This window comes from Bubalus kerabau, chromosome 22 (genome assembly GCF_029407905.1).
Source record: "Bubalus kerabau isolate K-KA32 ecotype Philippines breed swamp buffalo chromosome 22, PCC_UOA_SB_1v2, whole genome shotgun sequence".
NCBI lineage: Eukaryota > Metazoa > Chordata > Mammalia > Artiodactyla > Bovidae > Bubalus > Bubalus kerabau.
In genome coordinates, this window is record NC_073645.1 from 12,165,503 (window position 1) to 12,193,464 (window position 27,962).

The window sequence follows — 27,962 nt, forward strand, 5'->3', positions numbered from 1 at the left end:
TTGTGTTTCCATACAAACTGTAAGATTTTCTATTCTAGTTCTGTGGAAAATGCCATTGGTAATTTGATAGGGATTGCATTGAATATGTAGATTGCTTTGAATTATATAGTCATCTTCACAATATTGATTCTTCCAGTCCAAGAACATGGTATATCTCTTCATGTGTTTGTGTTGTCTTTGATTTCTTCAATCAGTATCTTACAGTTTTCTAAGTACAGTCTTTTGCCTCTTTAGGATTGGATTTTATTTCTTATTTTGTTGCAGTGGTAAATGGAATTGTTTCCTTAATTTCTCTTTCTGATCTTTCATTGTTACTGTATAGGAATGCAAGAGATTTCTCTTTGTTTTGTATCCTGCAACTTCACTAAACTTATTGATTAGCTCTAATAGTTTTCTGATAGAATCTTTAGGATTTTGTAAGTATAGTATCATGTCATCTGTAAACAGTGACAGTTTTACTTCTTTTCCAATTTGAATTCCTTTAATTTCTTCTTCTCTGATCGCTGTGGCTTGTACTTCCAAGACTATGTTGAGTAATAGTGATGAGAGTGGGCACCTTTGTCTTGTTCTTGATCTTAGATGAAATGCTTTCAGTTTTTCACCATTGAAAATGTTTGCTGTGGGTTTGCATATGTGACCTTTAATATGTTAAGATAGGTTCCATCTATGCCCACTTTCTAGAGAGCCTTTTTTTTCTTTTTAAATCATAAATGGATGTTGAATTTTGTCAAAAGTTTTTTGGCATCAGTAGGATGACCATTTTTAAAAAATATATTAAAAAAAATTTTTGCTGTGATGGGTCTTCATTGCTGCACATAAGCTTACTCTAGTTGTAGCAAGTGGGGGCTGCTCTTCATTGCTGTGTGTGGGCTTCTCTTTGCAGTGCCTTCTCTGGTTGTGGAGCACAGGCTCTAGGTGTGTAGCCTTCAGAATTGCCGTGCGTGGGCTTAGTAATTGCAGCTCATGGAGCATGGGCTCAGTAGATGGGTGCACAGGCCTGGATGCTCCACGGCATATGGTATTAAACTGGTGTCCCTTGCATTGCAAGGTGGATTCTTAACCACTGGACTGCCAGCAACTGCCCCATGTGGTTTTTATTATTAATTTGTTAATGTGGAATGTCGCATTGATTGATTTGCATATATTGAAGAATCCTTGCATCCTTGAGATAAATTCCACTTGATCATGGTATATGATCCTTTTAAAGTGGATCTGAATTCAGTTTGCTAGTTTTGGGTTGGCCAGAGTGTTCAGATTATTCTGTATCCTTTTATGGAGAAACACAAAGGAACCTTTTGGCCAGTCCAATGTTGTGTTGAGGATTTTTGCATCTTATGTTCATCAGTGATGTTGGGCTGTAATTTTCTTTATCTTTGTCTGGTTTTAGTATCAGGGTGATGGTGGCCTCATAGAAAGAGTTCCAACAGTGTTTTTCCCTCTTCAGTTTTTTGGAAGAGTTTGAGAAGGATAGGTATTAGCTCTTCTCTAAATGTTTGATAGAATTTTTTGTGTAGCCATATGGTCCTGGACTTTGGCAGATTTTTAATCACAGTTTCAATTTCATTACTTCTGATTGGTCTGTTAATATTTTCTGTTTCTTCCTGGTTCTTGGAAAGTTGTGCGTTTCTAAGAATTTGTTCATTTCTTCCAGGTTGTTCATTTTATTGGCATATGGGCTTGAAGTAATCTCTTCACATCCATTGTATTTCTGCAGTGTCAGTTGTTACTTCTCCTTTTTCATTTCTAGCTTTATTGATTTGAGTCCTCGTCCTCTTTTTTTCTTTTAAATTTTTAAAAGTTGTTATTTTATATTGGAATGTAGCTAGTTAACAATATTGTGATAGTTTCAGGTGGCAGCAGAGGGACTCAATACATATATATGTATCCATTTCCCCCCAAACTCCCCTCCCCTTCAGGCTCCACATAACATTGAACAGAGTTCCCTGTGCTATAGAATATGTTCATGTTGATTATCCATTTTAAACATAGCGATGTGTACATGGTGATCTGAAACTCCCTAACTACTATCCCTTTTCCTTGCTTTCCCGCCCCACCTGAGCCATAAGTTTGTTCTCTTTAGTCTGTGAGGCAGATTCTGGTTTGTAAATAGGTTCATCTGTATCATTTCTTTTTAGACTCTGTATATAAGGGATGGCGTATGAGATTTCTCTTTCTCTGGCTTTCCTCAGTGTGACAGTTTCTCAGTAAGTTCATGTTGCTGCAAATGGCAGTATTTCATTCTTTTTAATGGCTGAGTAATATTCCATTGTGTATATGTGCCGCATCTTCTTTATCCAGTCCTGTGTTGAAGGACGTTTAGGTTCCTCCCATGTCTCGGCTACTGTAAACAGTGCTGCAGTGAACTTTGATGTGCATGTATCCTTTTTGATCCTGTTTTTCTCCAGATATGTGACCAGGAATGGGATTGAATGATCATATGCTGCTGCTGCTGCTGCTAAGTCGCTTCAGTCGTGTCCGACTCTGTGTGACCCCATAGAAGGCAGCCCACCAGGCTACCCCGTCCCTGGGATTCTCCAGGCAAGAACACTGGAGTGGGTTGCCATTTCCTTCTCCAATGCATTAAAGTGAAAACTGAAAGTGAAGTTGCTCAGTCGTGTCTGACTCTGAGCAACTCCATGGACTGCAGCCTACCAGGCTCCTCCGTCCATGGGATTTTCCAGGCAAGAGTACTGGAGTGGGATGCCATTGCCTTATCATATGGTAACTCTAGTTTTTAAGGAACCTCCATACTGTTAGTGGTTATTAGGCTATTTGGGTTCCTTTTGGTGCTGAAAAGGTCACGCAGATTGTGATTATTATATAATGTCCAAGAAGTAAGGCTTGCCATCTGTTACACAAATATAGGAAAAAGTTAAGATAATCTAGTGATGTAAGTGGTTTTGAGACTTCTCCTTTTGGAATCATCTATTAATTATAAATTTTTAAAAGAAATATCAAATTTTAAGCTTTTGCAAAAATAATGGTTATGCCAGTGTTGATACTTTTCTACTAAAATTTGAAGATAGTGGTTGGGAACCAAATATTATGTAATGAAAGTCTGACTTTTATCATTTATTTTCTTAAGGTTGTTTGGATATATAAGTGGAAAAATAATGTTTTAACTTGAGATATTATGTTAGACAAGATTTTGGTACTGTAGTTGTATAAGGTTTTTAAGCTTTAGGTTCCCTAAGAGTTGATTTATAGAAATTCATTATTCTAGAACTCAACCAGGAATTGGATAGAATAACTCTTCCTTAAAAATTTGCTTAAATATTTTTCAAGTGCTTTGCTTTCTTCTGTAGCTCAGTTCTTATCTGTATGCTAGTAAATGAGTCTCCTCTAAATCTTGGTGTTACATTTTCAACCACAGCAGTAGTTGTTAATTTCTTATCATCCCTAAGAATTTAGTCGTTGTTTCTTAGACGTCTTTAAAATTGCATATTGGGCTTAATAGGATCTGATTAATTTTAATCTACTTTATTGACATTGTTTTTTACTGAGAAGTTTGTTACCATGCCAAGTGTGATTAATATGATCAGATGTAATATTTAGATATAATTTGAATTTATGTTCTTAAATGCAGCTTTGTGTCTGGGGTTTCTAGTTTGTGTAAGAAATGTCTTGCCAATTTAAAATTAATGTCTGATTAAATTGTTTTACTAGTATCAGTTTATAGAGTTTGTTCATTCTTGAATTGTAGCCCATGAAAAGAATGATGCCCTTTTTGGGGGGGGGTGCTGGATAGATAGTACATACCTAAATTATAGCTCTTACATGGAGTGTGGTGCATATGTAGGTGAGAGTTTCTGTCTAAATACTCGAGGTTTACAAGTCTTCACCTGTGCTGTTTACTTTATAGTATTTAAAGGGTGTGAGGTATTGATAAGAGCTTATCCCCCTCTTCACTTCTCTCCTTTCCATCTAACTGTTGGTATATTTGTCTTTCTCTATGTTAAATGTTGTGTTTTTAAAAGTTTATTTACTGGATGCAAAAGTTACTAAGTTTTTTTTTTAATGTTTCAGCTTAATTATTTTCCAAGATTTTTTACTGTGTTCTCCTTTGGATATGAAGATTCCATAACTAATCATGGTCAGTAATTGTGTCTCTTCCCCTAGTTCCAATAATTGGGTTCATACTAAAATGGAACACGTCGTCTAGAGTTAAGAGTGATAACAGTTCAAAACCAGCTATGTAGACTCATTCTTATAGCTGTTGCTGCTGCTGCTAAGTCGCGTCAGTCGTGTCCGACTGTGTGCGACCCCGTAGACGGCAGCCCAACAGGCTCCTCTGTCTCTGGGATTCTCCAGGCAAGAATACTGGAGTGGGTTGCCATTTCCTTCTCCAGTGCGTGAAAGTGAAAAGTCAAAGTGAAGTTGCTCAGTCATGTCCAACTCTTAGCTAGCCCATGGACTGCAGCCTACCAGGCTCCTCCATCCATGGGATTCTCCAGGCAAGAGTACTGGAGTGGGGTGCCATTGCACCCGCTTATAGCTGTTAGTATATTCTAAAACTGTATCTTATTAAATCTTAAGATGAATTTTTTTTAGTATTTTAGCAAATATGTAATTTAAGATCTTTTGGATAATACACTTATTCAATCAATTTTAAATTGGTATGGTTAAAATACCATCAGTGGGAATATGAATCATATAGTATTAGAACAAGGCACTTATCATAAGATCAGTAACATGATTCTTAGCAGTAGAGGAATGAATGCCAATATATTTGCCTTCATATTTTAAAATCTACCTGAATTTCTAGTTCATATTGTTCTTACCCAGATTAAAATACTGCACTGAGGCAACACTATTTTTGCTGGTTGAGGGAAAAAGTAAGTACTTTCTAAATGATTTTCTGACTTAAGCTATGAAATAAAGAGATTAGATTTTATAATATTAAAGCCAAATATAAAATGAAGCAGTAAGTACATACTTGTTTGGAGCTTTTTTTCCTTTAATATGGATCAAATTAATGACTTTCTTTAAAAGGTAGATTGGATTGTTAGAAGTTAATTTAAAAATTTTGCAGTTTTGGCTGAATTAATAGGAGAAGGAAAATGCACTTGTTGAAGACACATTTGTATTAGGACTTTTTTTTTCTTAGCTTGTGTGGTAGTTTTGAATGTTAGAAAATTTGTTCATGATTATATCTGAAAGGTCAATTCAGTTACAACTCTTGGAATCTTTTTTTCTTCCAGAATGCAATTTGCTAATATTGAGTGAATTGGCACTGAATGTTACTAGGCTTTTGTTGTCGTACTACTGACAAATCCCTTGCCATCTTCTGTACCTTAACTCTTTGGATGTCTTGTTTTCTGTAAAAGTTAATGACCTTTTATCTTTTTGCATAGCTATAAAGTAGCCAAAACTAATGTTTTCGGTAGTTACTTCTATTAAATGATAAAAGAATGACTTTTATCATAGAATGATATTACAGAAGTAATGCATAAATCTTAACATTGAGTATGAATATTAGAGCATAAAAGACACCCTCTTATGTTCTTTAGTGAAATAATGGATTGAAGTAATTTCAATTTTTATAGTCTTTAATATGTTTTATTAAGATTTTGTGGTAGAAAATTAGTATTTGGATTAGTTCAAGAAAGTGTCTAATGCATGTTGTTGAACTGATAATCTTTTTGAACGTTATTTGTCATTAGTCAATCTTAGATGTTTTTTAGTAGGAGCAGCGCTGAAGGGAGGGGTATGTGTGCGTGCGTGCGTGCGTGCGTGCGTGTGTGTGTGTGTGTGTGTATTTTAACAGCAGCAGAGTTCTGAAACAGGAAATCAGTCTTATCGTATTCATCCAGAGACCTAGGAAGAAGGTAATTGTTCAGTGTACTCGTTAAAACCAGTTAGTTGAGCAACTTAAATTTTTAGAGGTTCACAGATGCAGGCTTGAACAGTTCTTAGATATATTATTTCATAATTAACAACTACTCTGGAGAAAAACTGATTCAGTTAGTTGAGGGTACTAATACGCTAAACACCTCAGCTCAATGCACTAATAAATTATGCTTTGGATTTTAAGAGTATTGCTCATACTATCAGTGACTTGATAAGATATTTTTCTGTGTTATTAGTTCATGGGGTTGCAAAGACTTGGACACGACTGAGCGACTAAGCATACACACATCAGTGACTTGATAACATATTTTTCTGTGGTTCTAATTTGCTTAAATTTAAATAGTTAAAAGTTCACAGTGCCTTGATTATTCCTTTAAAAAGATTTTTTTTTAAAAGCTCAGTGGAATCTTAATGTATCTGGCTTGAAATATGTTCAGAATTATTCTTAAATTTGAATGGTTTAATAGAAAAAAGTTACTTCTGTTTTATATCAACTGGAATTTGTCTTTCCCTGTTAATGTACATATGAACATAATTAGATCTTATGAATCAGTGTTTCCATACTGTTCTGTGATCTCTTTTATAAACGTTTTTTATGTCATTGGGTACTTATTTTAAAAGCTATAATATTTCATCAGGCTAAATATTGTGATTTGCTGAACAGCACTACTGTACGTATCTTTGCATAGTTTACCTTCCCCTTTGGTTTGTGTTTTTAGAGTGTAGTGTTAGAGCAGGATTGCCAGAGTGAAAAGGCACAGCGGCTTCACAGCTCTGTGTTACAGCTTGCGAATTTCTTGCCAAGTGAACCAATTTATAGGGTTGCTTCTAAGTGGAAGAATTACTAGCAGTTCTTAATATTACCTTTGAAGAATGTGACATTTTTCATTTACAAAGTGAGATATAAATTTATGTAGACTTTTCTGTCAAGAAGAGTTGGTATAGTATAAAAACATCAAAGAAAGTTGAGAGGTTTAAATTGCTTGGAGAAATAGAAAACTTGAGTAGTTCCTCAGTTATTTGGCTTTCTGGTTTGGTAGTACTAGCAGAAAATTTAAAAGTGTTCAATGAAACTTAAAATTTATGCTAAAGTGAATTTAAGTGACTATATTGAAATTCCTTTTATAATTTGTTTATGAAGACACTGTATTGAGTTGCCTTGTAATGAGACATTTAAACTAAAAAAAACAGGATGTTTCTAACTTATGCAACTTCAAATAGTTACAGCCCCTTATTTACAACTGTAGACCCCTTTGCAGTTTTATAATTTAGAGATAATTCTGCATATCTCATTTGGTATTTGAAACAACCAGTGAAGAAATTGCAGCAAGTCTTATTTTATAGAAAAACAAAAGTATTTGAGGTTCAGAGATTCAGTAACTTAATTGAAGTCTAGGCTTTTAAGTTGCAAAGCTAAGGATAGAATTCTGGTATTCTATATTAAAAAACAGTATATACATTAAGTGCTTAGAACAGGGCCTTTCACCTAGAAAATATTTCCAGTGTTCCTGTTCATATCTCCTTTATTCTTAAAATTCCCATCTTTTTGAGCAATTCTTTCTCATTATTTCTGTAGTTCATGCTTTTGTACCTATGTGCCCTTTTCACTTTAGAAAATGAAATTTTAGGCTGCATTAATTTGGTTTGTAGAGGGATGATTATATGACATGTATTAGGGCAGATGTTCTTGTAATAAATAACACTTTATCAACTGGGAAATTCAAGCACCTTCTATTTCTGCTTTCCTCTCAATGTGAATCATCAGTTTAGAAACGAGATCCAAACATTTAACACACTTTTTAAGGAAAAAAAAATCTAGTAAGAAATATAAAATCTTTTATTAAATGAGAAAGTCATAGAAGTCTATGAGCATGGCTGGTATTTAAAGCATAATTGATTATAAAAGTTGATAATGTGGATATAACTGTGACGTATTTGGAAAGTATTTGTTAAATTTAAACCTGTTAAAATTTGTTGAAAGGAATGTAAAGCTGATGTAATAACTAATGAATCAGTGGCTGAATTTTTCTTCTCACCTGAGCTTTAAGTGCCTGTGAGTTGAAAGACTCCCAGATAGTCTAGAAAAGCTCCAGATATTCCTAGAAAATGAAATTAAATGGTGAAGTTCTGGTATTTGCTAATTTGTTTTTGATTGTTGTCTTCTCTTGTCAGTCTGACTTGATTCCTTTACTCCTGCTGCCAGTTTAGCTCAATGTTCCTTTTGTGATCTGGACAACTTCAGATTTGCTCTGGATACTTTTTGATACTCGCTAAATCTGTATGTCACTTTTATTTGACCTGTCCATGTTCCATATTCTAGCTTCATATTGCACACCTTTCAGTTAACTAGAATTCTAAAAATAACTTTTATGTGACTTATGGAAATAATTTTCCTAGAAATATAGCAGGAAAAATAAGTAGTTAGTGATTTGTAATTTAAGACTGCATTTCAGTTTGTAAGTTGTAAAGGGATAAGCATATCTATATGTATACTATATGGAGTACTACAGAGAAACTTTTCAGAACTGCTCTACTGTTAGTAATTATGCTTCAAATAAGATTCAGCTTTTGTGTCAGGAACACATTGTTATAAAATAAGGCTCAGGGGGCCTGTTTTTCCCTCCCTTACCATTTTAATAAAATATGCAATAGAATGGAAAGTAGTAAAACAAAGTATCTTAGGGAGCTATATTTGGTTGTTAGCCTCTGTTTGAAAATTCAAGGTAAATTTATCATATGAACCCCATTAATTTAGGCTCAAACTTCTGAGGTAAGGTAGGCTCATGAGATCTCAACCCACATTTTTTTTAAGCTTTTTATAATTTCTCATTTATTTCTTATTTATTTTCGGCAGTGCTGGGTCTCCATTGCCGTGGGAACCTCTCGTGGCGGTGGCTTCTCTCATTGTGGAGCACGGTCTCCAGGGCGCGCAGGCTCAGTAGTGGCGGCACACGGGCTTAGTTGCTCTACAGCATGTGGGATCTTCCCGGACCGGGGATCGAACCTGTGTCTCCTGCATCGGCAAGTGGATTCTTTACCACTGAGCCACCAGGGAAGCCCCCACAAGTTTTTTTTTTTGAAAGACGTTTTGTTAATTGGAGGTAACCTGGAACATAGTTTTTTCAGTTATGCTTGGATGCTTAGAACAGCCAATAAAAAATTGTTTAGCTTTTATCATAGCCACATTGTAAGAATAATAGGTCAGTTATGGGTTGAATCAACTTCTGTGGACGTATTTTTAAAATTATTGTATTTTAAAACTTAATTATTATTAAGTTTTTCTCTTTAGGACAGTATTCTGTGATGTGAGAAGGATTGTGGGAGCACTTGACTCAAATATGATATACTGTGTATAATTATCAGAACTCATAAACCAGCCACTTATGATCTGTGTATTTAATTGTATTAAGTTATACCTCTATTAAAGCGAAACAAAACAAATTTAGCATGTTTGTTTGAGGGACGGGGAGTGGGACTGTATATATACTGATATATACACTGATATACCAGTGTATATCAGATCGCCTGTAGCTATGGTGGCGTTCATCCTGGGCAAGAGAGGACCATGTATGCATTTCTTACCTGTCTCCACTGATGTGGGGAATAAAGGCTTTCTCCACCCCCTTCCTTTTTTGGAGTTACATTTTGCATATGTTCTTAAGTTAAATAAAAAAGCAGTATACTAAAGATTTTAAAGAGTTAAAGTTTCTGTTAGGCTTTGATGTTCTTTAGAAGGTTATTCAGCAAGTCAGTGTCATTGAAAAATGACTGAACAGTTACAGTGGGCTCTTAAGATCTAGTATTATACCATTTGTTCAATTGATAGACCAACATCATTATGTTCTAGGCATTGTTCATATGTTAAATCATTTAATCCTTAAAACAGCCCTATATGATGGGTACTTTTATTAGCCCCTTCTACTTATTATTCAAAATAATATCCAGTAAGTGTTATTCAAAGTAATATCCAGTTAAGTCTATTCTAATATTTCCTCCCTTGGTTATTCCTGTTTGGTTGAAATTATCTAAAAAAAGTATGTCATAAAAATTTTAATGGGAAGCAAAAATGTTGTATGTAAGAAACATTTTATTTTATACAGTTCTTGGCTTGAGAAATGTTTGCCTCAAAATTGAGTACTCATTAGTTGCTGACATCAGTTTTGGAAATACCAGTAGGTTTTTCTGTTGTCTTTTAGAAGTTTTTTAATGTTTGATTAGTAAATTACTTCCATTTGAAGTTACATACATAGAGGGTTTGAATTGTAACTTAACTACTGATGGCTTTGGGACCATTCTTTTTGATCCACAGTTTCATCATCTTTGGACTTTCCTTGTGGCTCAGCTGGTAAAGAATCCTGCAATGTGGTAGATCGGGGTTTGATTCCTGGGTTGGGAAGATCCCCTGGAGAAGGGAAAGTTCTGGCCTGGAGAATTCCATGGACTGTATAGTCCTTGGGCTTGCAACGAGTGAGACACGACTGAGTAACTTTACCTTTCATCATCTGTGAAGTGGTACTGTTACTTCAAAGGATTGTTAGGATTAAATGAGAATGTATTTGGCATACTGTCTGGGACATGGTCTCTGCTTTTCTAATTTATGATGGATGCCAGAGTATTGGGTAGAATTTCAAACTGTATGAATAAGGAAGGTATAAGTCTGAGGAAAATGAAACTTTAAGAAGGCTAGATTGCTCAATTCTGTTTAAAGGAAGAATTGGATTGTTGCTCAGTAAGACATTGCAGAACCACAGGTTGTTGCTGTGCTAGAAACTCCCGTGTTGATCCTGACCTTTGACTCCTTATCTGTCTGATTGACTTGAACTTCTGTCACAGCATCCTTAAACGTAGATCTAATCTTCGTCAGTCCTGCCACCTTCTGCATAAAGCTTTGTGTGTGAGCTGTACTGGACTGCTCGCTTCTTCTGAATATTTTATGTGTTGGGTTGGCCAAAAAGTTCTTTTGAGTTTTTCCATGGATGGTATGGAAAAACCTGAATGAACTTTTTGACCAACTCAGTATTTCCATGTATTTGTTCTACCCTCTGTTTAGAATGTTGTAATTGCTTTTGTTTCTTCTTTTTTCTGATGTATGACTTATTTCTTAAGGATTTCTAACATATTACCTATCTACTTTGTGATTTCTAACATATTACCTACTTTATTTCTACCTCTGCAGAATTAATCCTTCTTTCTCTTGCTCTTAAAACATCTTGATCTGTATATGTAGTGGGGCCTTTGGCGTAGTTGTGGGTTTATGTGTCTGTCTTCCTTGATAGAATAGGAACTCCTAGAGTGTGGTAGTCTTTGCTTACTTAGACTTATGTTCTCAGTGTCCTGTGCACAATGTTCAGTATGCGAATGTTCAGTGTGTGTTTGGATAATTGAGTAAAGGAGGGAGCCGATGAGTATCCCCATTCATGTGTAGTTACTGACAAGTATTTTTCTTAAGTTAACCAAGCCCTTTGCAACCTTATTTACTTTATTTGTTGATATTCATAGTACAAGGATAAATCTAAATTTATTCTTTGTTAAAATGACTGCATTTCAAGGGGCTTTATATTTCTGTGCTTTTTAAAAAATTTATTGATGTGCAGTTGGTTTACAGTGTTTCAGGAGTACAGCAGAGTAATTCAATTATGTGTGTGTGTGTGTGTGTATATTCTTTTTCAGGTTCTTTTCCATTATAGGATATTCAAGATGAATATGATTCCCTGTGCTGTACAGTAGGTCCTTGTTGATTTTGTATATAGTAGTGTGTATGTATAAACCCCAAATCCCTAACTTATCCCTTCCCTCACTTATATGCTTTCCTGTAAGGCTGGAAGCTTACTAGCATTCCCACTGAAATTAATGGTTAAGTCAGATAAGTTTGTTAGTAGTAATAAAATTTTTTTACATGAAAAATTTCTGTTGCATTGCTCAGAAAACCTTGGCATAATTTCAGTTGATATTTTTTGGTAAAATGTGTTTATAATTATTTAGTTAGAAATTCCAGATTTGTGTTAGTTGCCACTGCTTGGGGTTCCCTACTGCTGCCTCATTTTTTTTTTCCTGTTAGTTTCCATTTTCTTATGTTTGTATTCTATAAGACAGTTAAAAAGTAAAGATTATTCATATTCAGGAATTGTAGTGCTTCAGGCTTGATTTGAGTCTCTTGTCTCTTCTTTTTTTTTTTTTTGGTGAGTGGATACCTAAAGCATTTTGGTAATTAGGAATTACATTTTTTAGGTGGGGCTGCTTTCTTATGTGAGAATAATAGATGATGGCTAATATTTGTGATGTTAAAAATGATGATCCTAATGGAACCTTTTGAGGTTGAGGGTGAATTTATGTATTCTTAAAGTGACAAAAATTATTCCTGGCCTATATACTTTTATTATTTTTTTTTTAAAGAAATTCAGCTTTTTAAAAAATTACATACAAAGCTGATTGTAAGTCATACAGGGCAAGACAATATTTTGTTAAGACAAATAACTTAGGAAATAGATTTGGAGATAATTATAAAACAATTTTTTAAACCTGTTATAGAAACAGTATAGGTGATCATATTAAAACAAGCAAAAATGAGAAAAAATATATATTCCTACTACCTAGATATTATTACTTTTAGTACTTTAGTTTGTAACCTTTCTGTCTACATATTTTAATTATACTGGTATGTGTATATGTTTTCTTTTATTAAAATAGTATCCCATTGTACCTTCTCTTTTGAAACCCTTTTTTTTTCCCCAGTCAGTAATGTCTACTTTTCCATTTCTGTAAATTTTCATCTAGCCAATACTTAGATCATATTTAAAATTTCTCTAGTTGGTTCAAAAATATCCTTAATGGCTGGTTGGTCTGAAGCAGTAACCGGAACAGGATTATACCAGTGAATTTGACTTTTAGAACCCTAAGTCTCTCTAAATCAAGGACAGCTACCCATTTCTCCCTTCTTCAGCTTTGAAATGATACTTGATTTTTTTTTAAAAGATAATTTGAAAGATACTGGGTCATGACCTACAGACGTTTTGAATTGTCCAGTTTATACACATAATGTCATTTAGCTTGTTCTAGCTCATATCTGTAAGTTAAAATTTATATGTAAGTGCTTCATGGATTCTCAGATTGAAGATAATTTGGCTCTCATAGATGATGCTGTGTCCTTCGTTTTGTATCACATCAAAAGTTATGTGATCTCTACTTAACTTGCTTGGTAATGCTGAGATTGGCCACTGAAATTGGGTGATGACAGTCTTTTCTGTGCATTATTCAATTATGTTTGTCTTCTTACATTAGAAGATATATTATGTGGTGTTTTCTTACATTAGAAGATGTATTGTATGGTATTACTTTGGCTCTGTTAGAAAGTTCAGTTCCTTATTATCCACTCACCTATTGATTTAGTACCATTTGTTGATCCTTGCCTAAGTCAGTAATTTTATTAGGGCTTTCAAAGTTTGATTTTTCTGATTCTAATTGATTTTTCTAAAATTTTTATTTTTATTAACTGGTGTTTTCTGTTGTGTTTGCTTTATGAAATGGAGCTATTGAGTTGCCCTGAAATAGAGTTCCTACAGGAAAAGTAGGATAAATCCTTTATCTTCCCCTTTACCAATTTCAGAGTAAAGAAAATAACTATTCCAGTAGATGCTTATCAAAGCTTAAAAGTGAAAATAATTTTTTGTTGTAACTTTTTCTGTATTGAGTATCTTTATAGACTCGGGGATTTATTTCCATTTTATTCAGGATTCTTTGATTTACTACCATTTACATTTTTTCTCTGATGCTCAGTTTGTCACAAATTTAGCCATGCTTCATGCTAGCTCCTGTGTTTGATATAGGCCACTAATGTATGTACGCTTTCCTTGCTTTCTGTCACAGAAAGACATTACCTGTATCTTCCCTGCCCCAGATCTGACATCAACTGTTTTTTCAAGGAGTTGATACCTTTGGCAACCCACTCCAGTACTCTTGCTTGGCAAATCCCATGGACAGAGGAGCCTGGTAGGCTGCAGTCCATCGGGTCGCTAGGAGTCAGACACGACTTAGCGACTTCGCTTTCACTTTTCACTTTTATGCACTGGAGAAGGAAATGGCAACCCACTCCAGTGTTCTTGCCTGGAGAATCCCAGGGACAGGGGAGCCTGGTGGGCTGCCGTCGATGGGGTAGCACAGAGTCGGACACGACTGAAGCGACTTAGCAGCAGCAGCAGCAGCAGTATAGTATGATATTAAGGATGAAATCAGGGTTCTGGAAGTGTTTACTACTGCTCAGGTGACATACTTTTAGGCTGTTTCTTTGGAAAGACCTAAACAATATAAATGTCTGCAAGGATGAGTTCATGTGAATATTTTCAGTTATTACTTGATTTCTTGATTTTATAATGTTATCTCTTTTCTCTTACAGTAATCACAAACCTTCAAGTCATTAACATAACTTCATTGATTTTGCCTATAATGTAAAGAAAAAGTTTGAAGATTTTAATACTGATGTCATTAGAAATTACTGGAAAAGTTTAAAATTTCTTTGTAGCTCTTTTTTCTTAGAAAACTTCCTGCCCAGAAGTACAGTAAAATTACAGTGTCTAGATAACCCTTGAAATAAATCCTTTCTCCTGGTTACCAATTTGATATTTAATCAGATTTGTTTCAGTGTGTGCTTGCCTCCTCCCCTTCTCTTCTCTATGAAGCAACCATTTTTATTAGTCTCTCAGTTATCTGTATGTGTGTTGGAGCATTCCAATTCAGGCAAATATACATGTAAAAAATTAGTTTATAAAGTATTTCTTTTATACAAAGGTAGCATACTATATAGTCTGTTATGCACATTTTTTTCCTTAAAATATTTTGTAGATCTGTCCAAGCAGTACTAATAATTATATAGAACATATAGTCAATAGGTAATCTTTTCTTAAATTACAATGTCAAAATGAAAGGTTTTAGTAATTTAAGTAGTTATTTTGGATTGAAAATAATACTGAAATAAGCTCACTAATGTTAATGCAGCAGAAATTAAAAAGATCTCTAAAAAGGCACTGGATTTGATGAATTTTGTATTGTATTTGGAAGATAAAATGGGTCCAATAGGTGAGCATAGAGCTTTGGAGATAGTCTTGAGTGGTTTAGAGCAGTTAAGATTGGCTGGTTTGAAACATCTGTGTCAGAAAATCATGAGATTAGAGAGAATTGATGGAGCTCAAGAATGAGAGCCAGTCTGATGGACAAAATCCACAGATATGTGGATAATCTGTGCTGCTTTATAGTTTTATATAAATTTTTCTTGAGTATGGAAGTTTGTTTTATGCACCTGTTGTATATAAGTTAATAGAATGGGCACGCTAAGTTTTGATTACCTTGTTTGGATATGAGATTAAGTTTCTACCTCAGTTCAGTATTATCATCATAAATACCAAGGGTTAAGATAGATCATTGTGGTTTTCTCAACCTACTCACCATGTAGAATAGGAAATTGAAGTCTAAAAAGGGTGAGTTGTCCAATGTATGCATCTGATTAGAGCAATAACCTGGTCTTAAATCTAATTTTCTAACTCTTAACTGTTTCTACTTTTCTCTGAAAAAGGAGAAATTATGCAGCTGTTTCTTATTTCGTTTTTATTTTGATTTTTGGATTTTGTCTGAATATTTTAGTATGTAAATATGCAAGTTACCTTTTACCTTAGATGCATTCTGAACATACTGGGTAGGATTTAATAATCACTGTCGTATGATTGTTTGTGTGTTAGTTGTTCAGTCATGTCAGACTCTTTGGGACCCCATGGACCGTAGCCCACCAGCCTCCTCCATCCATGGGATTTTCCAGGCCAGAATACTGGATGGGTTGCCATTGATATTTTTTGGGATCAGTGTATTTACCTGTATTTCTTAATTACACATGATGGCTTATAAATAAATACATTTGACAGCCTTATTATTAACATGGTTTGTAGTGGGGAAAGCTTTTTATAATCAGCTAATGTTTTAAAACATTTACATGTAGTTTGCATTGTATATTTCAGTAAGCTAATGTTTTAAAATGTGTACATGTGGTTTGCATTGTTGCATATTTCCTTAACTTAAGCACTCAGATATTTATCCAAACATTATTGCTATGGGGTTTCCTGCAGAAAGACTTGAAGGTGTATACAGGAACAATATAGATGATGTAGTAAGGTAAGAACTTTTTAATTTTCTGTTTCAAATATTGATGTATATTCATGTTGTATTTTCATTTAGGAAAATTTTTAAACCACAGAAAAAGATGTACTTTTTGATGTTGTTTATTTTTATTATGTTGATGATCTATAACTGCTTTGTTTATTTTGCTCCATGTACCTACTGGGCGTCAGTGGGATAAAACTCATTAGATAAGAACTGACCTTTTACATAATCAGGTATATGTGTTATGATTTCATGGACTCCATAAAATGCCCCTCACCAGTTTAATATCTGGGTTCCATTGCACTATGGTTTTTGTCTTTTATTTCACAATTGGGTATTAGCCTTAAAATCCTTGAGTGGATTTATTCATAAATTTATTTATGCTAAGGTATACATAAATGATGTAATTTTACATAGAACAGTTTATAATGGGGCATAAATGCACAAAGGACCTGGAGAAGTATTTAGCACAGGGGATCTGGAAAGGAATTTGTTAGACACCAAAGCCTAGGTGTCTGCTTTTCAATTTTGCATCATTTTTAAGAGGAATTATCATTCATATCTTAATAATAGTTCTCAAGGCTCATTTAAATAACCTTAAATACATTTATGACCTAAGCTTACATAGTATATTTTATGAGAGAAGGAATTTGTGTCTGCTTTGTAAATAGTCAACATGTTTTCTAATTTCAGAACACAAAATTTGTGTATAAATAAATTGTAAAATGTCAGTAGAAAGTGTAATTGGCTTTTAAAAGTTTAAATTTTCTATCATTCCTTGTATTCTCTTTCAGAAGTATTCTTTTTGGAGACTTCCAGTTTAAATATGTGGTGGTTATGAGAACTAAATGTTATAATGGGCAGGAAAGCACTTTGTAAAGCATTATGCAGATATAGGATTCTTTTTAAATAGTTGTCTTAATATTTAAAACTATCTATATACTCTTATATGAACCAACCATAGTTGTTTTTTTCAGTGGTTAATTTTTAGCAATTTGCTTTGAACCGAAGTCTGTTTACATTTTTGCAGTATTGAGTTGTACCCAGTTGGGTTTTTGTAGTGCTTATATTGTGCTCAGAATTAAACTTCAGTATTGACAGAAAAACTCCCAGACTACTTTGCGGTTGGTACATGAGCTGTCAGAGGAATGATTTAAGAGCTTGCGATTAAGAAATGAGTTTGCCTTCTAGTAGTTGGGCAGGACACAATGGAAGAATGGGAGCAACAGCTTGATACGGCTTAGTCAGTGTTAATACCAATCTACAGAAATACAGTGAATGATAGAAAAAAGATTAAAAGAAGTAAATTTTGACTCGAGAGATGGAGAATCTTGGAAACGAGCAGTGCTGCCATGAAACATGTTTGCTGCTACGGTGAAGGAGTGTTTATCAGGCCTCTTTGTGGCCTAGAAGAAACATCTCTAAAGTCGATCTACTTAACATTACTGTAATTCTGCATTCAACCAACTACTAATTCAAACAAGTCAGATTGATACTCATACATAAAAAGAGTATGAATACTCTTGAGTAGAGGATACATTTTCCAGTCACTGTAAGAATATCCTTTTGGTGAATTAATTTGATGTGCTAATTTCTACATTGTTCTCTTCTGAATGTGAATTTGTTTCTTCTGATGCGGATTAATACTGAGGCTGATTGATCATCTTTCCGGTTACTGATAAGTCCAGTTTCTGGTTCTGTATATATGATTTACATATGATCATCAGATCTTTGATGGTGGTGTCGTATTGTTTTGTCACTACGACATGTTTGACCCATGGACTGCAGCATACCAGGCTTCCCTGTCCTTCACCATCTCGCAGAGTTTGTTCAAATTCATGTCCTTTGAGTCAGTGATACTACTTAACCATATCTCATCCTCTGCCCACTTCTCCTCCTGCCTTCAGTCTTTCCTAGTAACAGGGTCTTTCCCAGTGAGCCAACTCTTCACGTCAGGTAGCCAAGTACTGGAGCTTCAGCTTCAGCATCAGTACTTCCAGTGAATATTCAGGGTTGATTTCCTTTAGGATTGACTGGTTTGATCTCCTTGAAGTCCAAGGGAGTCTCAAGAGTCTTCTCCAGCACCACAGTTCAAAAGCATCAGTTCTTTGGCACTCAACCTTCTTTATGGTCCAACTCTCACATCCATACATGACTACTGGAAAAACCACAGCTTTGACTACACAGACCTTTCTCAGCAAAATGGTGTCTTTGCTTTTGAATATACTGTTAGGTTTCTCATGCTTTCCTTCCAAAGAGCTCTAAGCATCTTTTAATTTCATGGCTGCAGTCACCGTCCATAGTGATTTTGGAGCCCAAGACAGTACAATCTGTCACTGCTTCCACATTTTCCCTTTCTATTTGCCATGAAGTGATGGGACTAGATGCAATGATCTTAGTTTTTTTTTTTTTCCCCCTCGTTTCTTTATTATTTCTAAAACAAAAATTTAATAGAGAAGTTATAAATCTTCAAATAATCTTTTAGTTTTTTGAATGTTGAGTTTTCAGCCAGCTCTTTCACTCTCATCAAGAGTCTCTTTAGTTCCTCTTTGTTTTCAGCCATTAGGGTGGTACCATCTGCATATCTGAGGTTGTTAATATTTCTCCCTGCAAGCTTGATTTTAGTTTGTGATTGATCCAGTCCAGCGTTTTGCATGATATACTCTGCATATAAGTTAAATTAACAATATACAACCTTGTCATACTCCTTTCCCAATTTTGAACCAGCCTGTTGTTCTATATAACGTTCTAATGGTTGTTTCTTGACAACAGGTTTACCTTCTTTACAACAGGTAAACCTGTCAGGAGACAGGTAAGGTGTTTTGGTATTCCCATCTCTTTAAGAACTTTCTGCAGTTTGTTGTGATCCAAACAAAGGCTTTAATGTAGTCAGTGAATCAGAAGTATATGTTTTTCTGGAATTCTCTTGCTTTTTCTATGATCCAGCGAATGTTGGCAATTTGATCTCGGGTTCCTCTGCCTTTTCTAAACCCAGCTTATACATCTGGAACTTCTTGGCTCACATACCACTGAAGCCTAGCTTGAATGATTTTGAGCATAACCTCACTAGCATGTGAAATGAGCAAAATTTTATGATGGTTTGAACATTCTTTGGCATTGCCTTTGATTGGAATTGGAATGAAAACTGTTCTTTTCCAGTCCTGTGGCCATGCTGAGTTTTCCACATTTGCTGTCATATTTAGTGCAGCACTTTAACAGCATCATCTTTTAGGATTTGAAATAGTTCTGCTGGAATTTGTGTGTAGTAATGCTTCCTAGGCCCACTTAACTTCACATTCCAGGATATCTGACTCTGGGTGAGTGTCCATACCATCATGGTTATCCAGATCAGTAAGACATTTTTGGTATAGTTCTGTGTATTCTTTCCACCTCTTCTTAATCTCTTCTGCTTCTGTTGTCCTTGCCATTTCTGTCCTTTATTGTACTCATCTTTGTTTGAAATGTTTCCTTGATCTCTCCATTTTCTTGAAGAAATCTCTAGTCTTTCCTATTCTATTGTTTTTCTCTACTTCTTTGCAGTGTTCATTTAAGAAACCCTCCTTATCTTTCTTTGCTATTCTGTGAAACTCTGTGTTCAGTTGGATATAACTTTCCCTTTGTACCTTGCTTTACACTTCTCCTCTTTCCTTAGCTATTTGTAAAACCTTCTCAGACAACCTTCTTGCATTTCTTTTCATTTGGGATGGTTTTAGTCACTGCCTCCTATACAATGTTAAGTTATAATAACTCCATCAAGAAAATACTGTGCTGGGAAGTATTTTGATCTGTCATCTTCTGACTTCAGAAACCTTTGCCTTTATGCCTCTGAATTAAGATTCATATACATTTGGCTTGTAATCAGGAACAGCGGTTGAGGTTTATTCTGTCTCCTTTAATGTATCTAGTTTATTTTATCTAGCTTTAGAATTTTTCAGATGTCACTCTTAGAAAAAGGTTAGCCAGTGGTTACTTTACCCAACTGATCTTGTCACCAACTGGTCTTGTCACCCTAGTGAATAATGGTTATAGCACATGAACATGAAGAATCATCAACTGAAGATAATAACTATGCTGTACTTGTTTGTTTTTTTTTTTCTTTTTTTTCCTTTTTTTTTTTTTTGTTCAGTGGATAAATGGCCAGTAATGCTTTGCTGTTATCAGTGTACCCCTCCCCCCTTAGTTTATGAGAAAGGGTGAACAGTGATCATGAAGGAAGATGTATCTTTTCCTATGAGCTAAAATGAAAATGAATAATTCTTAAATAGTTTGTGTGTTACGATTAACCTCTCCATGAAAATGACCTTCTCTAGTACCTAGATAATTGATTTCCTTGAATGGCTTGCACGATATTGGAGTTCAGTTCAGTCGCTCAGTCATGTCCGACTCTTTGTGACCCCATGAACTGCAGCACGCCAGGCCTCCCTGTCCATCACCAACTCCCGGAGTTCACTCAAGCCCATGTCCATTGAGTTGCTGATACCATCCAACCATCTCGTCCTCTGTCGTCCCCTTCTCCTGCCCTCAATCTTTCCCAGCATCAGGGTCTTTTCCAAGGAGTCAGCTCTTCATATCAGGTGCCCAAAGTATTGGAGTTTCAGCTTCAACATCAGTCCTTCCAATGAACACCCAGGACGGATCTCCTTTAGGATGGGCTGGTTAGATCTTCTTGCAGTCCGAGGGACTCTTAAGAGTCTTCTCCAACACCACAGTTCAAAAGCATCAATTCTTTGGTGCTCAGCTTGCTTTATAGTCCAACTCTCACATCCATACATGACTACTGGAAAAACCACAGCTTTGACTGGGTGGAACTTTGTTGGCAAAGTAATGTCTCTACTTTTTAATATGCTGTCTAGGTTGGTCATAACTTTTCTTCCAAGAAGCAAGCATCTTTTAATTTCATGGCTGCAGTCACCATCTGCAGTGATTTTGGAACCCCCCCCAAAATAGTATTTCACTGTTTCCATTGTTTTCCCATCTGTTTGCCATGAAGTGATGGGACCAGATGCCATGATCTTAGTTTTCTGAAAGTTGAGTTTTAAGCCAACTTTTTCACACTCCTCTTTCATTTTCATCAAGAGGCTCTTTAGTTTTTCTTTGCTTTCTGCCATAAGGGTGGTGTCATCTGCGTATCTGAGGTTATTGATATTTCTCCCGGCAATCTTGACTCCAGCTTGTGCTTCATCCAGTCCAGCATTTCTCATGATGTTGGAGACACTAGTACTAATCGGTAGTGATTTTTTTTTTTTAGTGCAAAGATGGTAACACCTCAGTGAAAACATGTCTTTATTTTCTTATATCTTTTCTGTTAACAGTAAACTTTGGGATTTAGAAACTGGGATATCTTAAGAGTATTTAAAATTACCTTTTCCTCTTTAATCCCATGTGTTTCCTATGATTTTTCCCCCCCAAACAAGAAATATTGTGCAGAATTCAGACTTTGTTGTTGCTGTACATCATTGCTTTGAGTAAAACTCATATTCCAGATACCTTCATGCTTAAAGTGTTAACTGTTTATGGATATAATTCATTACAGCAATGTAAGATTTTATACTTGAGGTATTCAAATATTTAACTTCTCCTTTTGAGGTTACCTCCTGGGATCAGGAATTAATGTAAAGAATAAGAGCGGAGGAAAAGTGAACTAAGTTGAAATTTTTTTTACTATCTTTACTGCAGGTGTTTTCTTAATAAGCAGTTAGAATTGACAGGGCAAGACAGGGTCATTTCATAGAATGGAAATGGAAAAACTAGCTCTTCGCAGATCGTTTTTTCTTCATCTTAATACTGCCTTCTCTCTCCTTTCTTTCTTGCCTCTAAAATTCTTGCTCTAGCCAGCTGGTAATATGAAGCAATGTTTTATTCAGGTGATTTATTGTTCTTTGATATGTATATTAATCTTATTTCTCAGGTTAATATTGAAGTTATCTGTTAATAATTTATATGTTATCTGTATAAATCTAGGCAATCTTTAACAAATTGATGATGCTTCATAGGTTTAGCAGACATAGTTTGAGAATTGTTTTGTATGTAATAAATCATAGAAGTGTAAGTTTAATAGAGGTGAACTGGCTTTCTTACCGAAGAACCTTTAATGTGCTATTATGCATTGTAATTCTCCTAGGAATGAAATTCTAATATGTTCCTTTCCTTTTTTTTTTTTCATTTCTTTCCCTTTCTCTTCTCCTCCTTCCTTTCCCCTTTATCTCTTTCTTTTCTTTTGTAGTATAGTAAATAAGATTTCTCTCAACAGTGTTCCATGGAGCACAATTTTGGAAATTTTGAAATGAAAAAGTTGTATGTAACAATATTTTCCTCTTGTCTGTCATTAGGAAATACAGTACTTCCTCCTCTTTTATTGGAAAGATCAACTTTTTCACCCGTGTATAAGCAGCCATATTGCAGATTCAAAAGTCCATCTTCCCTTTTCGTGTTTTATACATTTTCTTCCTGAAGAAACTATTCACATATTTTTCTCTTAATCATATAATGATCTCTCAATCAACCTTATGTTGATTTTCAATTAAAAAAAAAGGACATGTTTATTTTCTCAACATTACCATTATTGGTTATTCAGTTTAAAAAGGTTGAAAAGAGATTATTTATAGGAAAGCTTCAAAAATAATTTAGGAGGATATCAATTCCCTTCTCCCTTTCCAACAACTTTTGACTTCTTCCCTCATTGCCTCTGTTTCTTGCTTCCTTTTTTTATTTATTCAGATGTAAATCATATAACATGAAATTGCCCACTTCAGAGTGTACAGTTCAGGGACATTTAGTGTTTTCACAATATTTTATAACCACCACCTCTGTCAAGTTCCGAAACATTTTTTCACCCCAGAAGAAAACCCTGTCCCCAGAGACTCCTCCTACTTCTTTCGTTAGTCTTTATTCTTTACAAATTGCAGAGCCATGATGGATTTGACAATGATTAAATTATCTGTACCAATCCAATTTTTGATATTTTAGTATGATGTTTATTTGCATTTATATATATGTGTTACTGTTGTATAAGCAGTTTGCATGTGTTCTCTTACTAAATTGCTACAGTAAACCTATCTCCATTTCATAGATGGTTTAAAAGAAGCTAACTTCCCCAAGTGCCACAGCTGGTAAGAACAGGCTGAGGATTGAGTCCAGGTCTGTCAGATTCCAAAGCTGATTTGCTTAATAACCATAAAATCTTGTATATCAGAGGACAAAAACTAGAAACTCGTGCTCATTTAGCCTGTTGATGTCCTTGTTTGGCCTAACACAGTGTTGTTCCCCACTCAGTGTGGGAAATCATCTAGGAAAGTCTTTTCTAGTATCATACTAGAACATTTCTCAAGGATTTGAGTATCTAGATTGAAAAGACCTACATAGTGCCAAGCATAGTAAGTGAAAACAGGTCAATACCAGGCAAATTATTAAGAAGTTAAAAAAAATATATGAAGAAGAATGAGAATTTCTCAAAAGCTTTCAGGGTCATTTAGAAAGGATTAGGAATGTGGCTTTTCCAGTGGTCATGTATGGATGTGACAGTTGGACTATAAAGAAAGCTGAGCACAGAAGAATTGATGCTTTTGATCTGTGGTGTTGGAGAAGAGTCTTGAGAGTCCCTTGGACTGCAAGGAGATCCAACCAGTCCACCCTAAAGGAGATCAGTCCTGGGTGTTCATTGGAAGGACTGATGTTGAAGCTAAAACTGCAGTATTTTGGCCACCTGATACGAAGAGCTGACTCCTTGGAAAAGACCCTGCTGCTGGGAAAGATAGAGGGCAGGAGGAGAAGGGGACGGCAGAGGACGAGATGGTTGGATGGCATCACCGACTCAATGGACATGGGTTTGGGTGGACTCCGGGAGTTGGTGATGGACAGGGAGGCCTGGCGTGCTGCAGTTGATGGGGTCGCAAAGAGTCGGACATGACTGAGCCATTGAACTGAACTGAACTGAGAAATGTCAGTAGCATCTAACTTCTCAGTAGTAGAATTAAAGATAGAAGATTGAGGAACAGCACTTCAGATGTTCTGCAGTCAACCTGGAATTCTATATCCAGCCAAACCATCAATCAAGTGCAAGAGTAGGAAAAAAAGACACTCAATGGACTGAACAAAAAAAAAATTTGTCCTTGTAACATTTCTTAGATGATTACTAGAAGATGTACCCTAGGAAAACAGGGAGAGAAACCGTGAAAGAAAAGAAAAAGGCTTTGAATCCAAACAGAGAATCCAGCGGAGAATCCAACTCGGAAACCACAGTCAAGTCCCAGGGTGGCAGCAGCGCCACAAAGCTAAAGAGCAGCCAGTTCTGATTAGAGCAGTAGGACGGAAGGCTTTCAGGGGAGAACGCTATAGGTGGGTAATGAAAGAGCGTTATCTGGGAGAAAATAGAATAAGATTCTTAGGGAATTCGGTGAATTAGAATCAAGAAGCAATTTTAACATCTGTTGATTTAACCCAGAGTTGTGATGTTACCATTTAAAGGAGATTAAGAGAAGTGAAGCGTGTGTTGGGAATACTGCTGGTTTTGTTAGTCTTCTCTACCAAGGCAGAAAATAGGTAGGTAGTTGATAAATCTACAAGAAGCATTGTTATTTGTCTTATATAGAAATGCTGACTTAAATACCAGGAAAAAGAATTCTAATACTTGAGGGTAGTTACTTTTGGGGAAAAAACATGCGTTTGAAGATGAAGAGTGATGGGAGATGAGTATTTTTTTTTTTTATTATGGTATAATATATACATATAGGGTAATATCATTTAAACTTTTTTTAACTGTCCAGTTTAGTAGCATGAAGTATATTCACATTCTTGTATACTTATCACCACTGTCCATCTCTAAAACTGTTTTATCCATACTGAAACGTTGTACTGTTTAAACAGTAACTTCCCATTCCCCCCGACTTCCAGCCCCTGAACCACTGTTATATTTTCTGTTTCTGTGTATTTGACCATTCTAGGTACCTTATATAAGTGGAAACATATAATATTTATCTTTTTGTGACTTATTTTACTTTGTTTCACCCATGTTGTGGCATATGTCCTTCTATTATATGTATATACCACATTCTGTTTATCTATTCCTCTGTCAGTTGACACTTGGGTTACTTCCACCTATTGACTATTGTAGATAACGTTAATATGAACATGGGTGTACCAGTATCTATTTGAGTCTCTACTTCTAACTTAAGTGTACACTCAGAAGTGGGATTGCTGGGTCAAATGATCATTCTATGCTTGCTTTTTCTGAGGAGCTATCATACTGTTTTCTACGGTTTCTGTCTCATTTTACATTCCTACCAGCAATGCACAAGTGTTCCAACTTCTCCAAACCCTCACTGCCAACACTTGATATTTTCCGGGGTTTTTTATTTTGTTTGTTTGGGTTTTTTTGGATAACAGCTGTCCTAATGGGTATAAAGTGATATCCCATTGTGGTTTTGATTTGCATTTCTCTAATGATAAATGATGCTGAGCATCTTTTCATGTGCTTAGTCACCATTTGTATATCTTCTTTGGCGATATGTCTGTTTGAGCCCTTTGCTAGTTTATGAATTGGATTTTTTGTTTTTGAGTTCTATATATGATGGATGTTAATCATTTACTAGATAATGTGATTTGCAAATATTTTTTTCCATCCTATCGATTGCCTTCTTACTATGTTGATATTGTTCTTTGATACATAAAAGTTTCAAATTTTGATGCAGTTCAGTATTATCTTTTTTTGTTGCCTGTATCTTTGGTGTTGAATCCAAGAAATCATTGCTAAATTCAATGTCATCAATTTTTCCTGTCTTTCCCTTTAAGAATTTTATAGTTTTAGGTCTTTGGTGTAGTCTTTGATCCATTTTGAGTTAATTTTTGTATATGATAAAAGATAAAGGTCCAACTTAGTGCTTTGGCAAGTGGATATCCAGCTTTCCTTTCCCATCACCATTTGTTGAAAAGACTCTCCTTTCCCTATTGAGTGGTTTTAGCACACTAGTCAAAATCATTTGACCATGTATGCACAGTTTTATTTTTGAGCCCTCTAGTCTATTCCATTGGTATATGTCTGTCTTTATGCCAGTACCATACATTGTTGCGTGTGTGCTCAGTTGTGTCCCACTCTTTTGCAACCCCATGGACTGTAGCTCACCAGGCTCCTCTGTCCATGGACTTCTCCAGCCAAGAATACTGGAGTGGATTGCCAATTGTAGCATTGTACAAAGCACATTTTGAAATCGGGAATTGAGTCCTACAACATTGTTCTTCTATTTCAAGGTTAATTTGGCTACTTAGGGTCCTGTGAGAGTCCCTGAGTTTTAGGATGGAAGTTTTTATTCATGCAAAAAGTTGTTGCAATTTTGATAGGAATTGCATAGTCTTCTAATCCAGGAATATGGGATATCTTTCTATTTATTTAGGTCTTTGATTTTCTTCAGCAGTATGTTTTAGCTTTCTATGTATAAGTATTTCACCTCCTTGGTTAAGATAATTCCTAGGTATTTTATCCTTTTTGATGCTATCGTAAATAGCATTGTTTTCTTAATTTCCCTTTTTGGATTGTTTATTATTATATAAAAATGCATCTGATTTTTGCATGTTAATTTTGTATGCTGCTACTTTGCTGAATTTATTCTAACAGGTTTTTTTGTATGTGTGTGTGGCATCTTAAGAATTTTCTTTGTATAAGATCATGTCATCTGGAAACAGGTAATTGTACTTCTTTCTGATTTGAATGCGTTTTTCTTTCTTGCTTAATTACTCTGGGAACATTCAATACTTTGTTTGAATAGAAGTGGCAAAAGTAGGCCTCCTGCTTTGTCATTTACTTCAGAAGAAAAAACTTTGTCTTTTATCTTAGCATATCATTAGCTGTGGAGTGGATTTTTTTTTTTTAAGAGCCATGTTATGTTCACAGCTGTATTGAGCAGAAAGCACAGAGATTTCTTGTATACCCCCTACTCTATGTGCATAGCTTCCTCATTATCAGTGTCCTCAACCAGAGTGGTGCATTTGTTAAGTTGATGAACCAACACTGACTCATCATTATGCAGGGATTATAGTTTATGTTACGGCTCACTCTTGGTGTTGTGCAGTCTGTGGATTTGTGCGGATTGTGTAAGTATACATCCACTACTGTAGTAACATACAGAGCAGTTTCACTGCCCTAAAAGTGGTCTGTGTTTTGCCTGTTCATCCGTCTCTGTCCCCAGCCTCTGGCAACCACTGATGTTTTTATGGTCTCCACAATTTCAGCTTTTCCAGAATGTTACATAGGTAGAATTATCCAGCATGTAGCACACAGAAACTCTGTTCCTATTCAGCATGGCAGTATATGAAAAGTCCACAGCACACGGTATAATATAGCTACTTTGGGAAGATTGTGGTTTCTTACAAAGCTGCACATAATTTCTATAATCAAGCAGTACACCTCTTTGGCTATTTACCCAAAGGAGTTGAAGACTAATGTTCACACTGAAAGACTTAATTCATCCTATGCATGGATGTCATACTTCTTAAATGCCTGGCTCCTGGACAAAGAAAAGGGAAAAGAAAATAGGCTGTGGATCTTTAAATCCCCTGGAAGCCATTTCTGTTGTTGGGGGTTGCAGCAATGGCAGCCTGCTTGTGTGTGCACATCCATAATCATAATCAGAAGCAGCCGTCAAGGATCAAGACACAGATCTCTAATATTTGGAGGATGGAGTCCCACAAGCTGCATCAGACTGCTCTAGGAATACATGTGTGGCTGCCTGTTGGGAGGGGACAATGGGTGGCTAACTACTACCACACCAGGAGTTGAAATTGAAATTAATTGTGATTTACTGTCCAGGCCGTCTCTCCTGAAAACTGCAAACTTTTGAATAGACTCCAGAGTTCTAAAATAGTTACACCAGACAGATTATGCCAGTAAAATGAAAAATTTTTGTATGTTGGAAGCTTATTTAGGACTATTCCATGGAATGAGGAAAGTAAAGACTTACTTAATAAGACCGTGTTATTCTCAC

General features: G+C 35.4%; 1 protein-coding gene across 1 annotated transcript in view; it reads left to right on the top strand.

The window, feature by feature from the left end:
• PTEN (phosphatase and tensin homolog) overlaps positions 1-27,962 on the top strand; it is a 101,337-nt gene that overhangs the window by 13,207 nt on the left and 60,168 nt on the right. Inside the window, exon 2 of the mRNA XM_055560600.1 lies at positions 15,918-16,002. Within this exon, the coding sequence (XP_055416575.1) occupies positions 15,918-16,002 (85 nt within the window). The remainder of the gene's footprint in view (positions 1-15,917; positions 16,003-27,962) is intronic.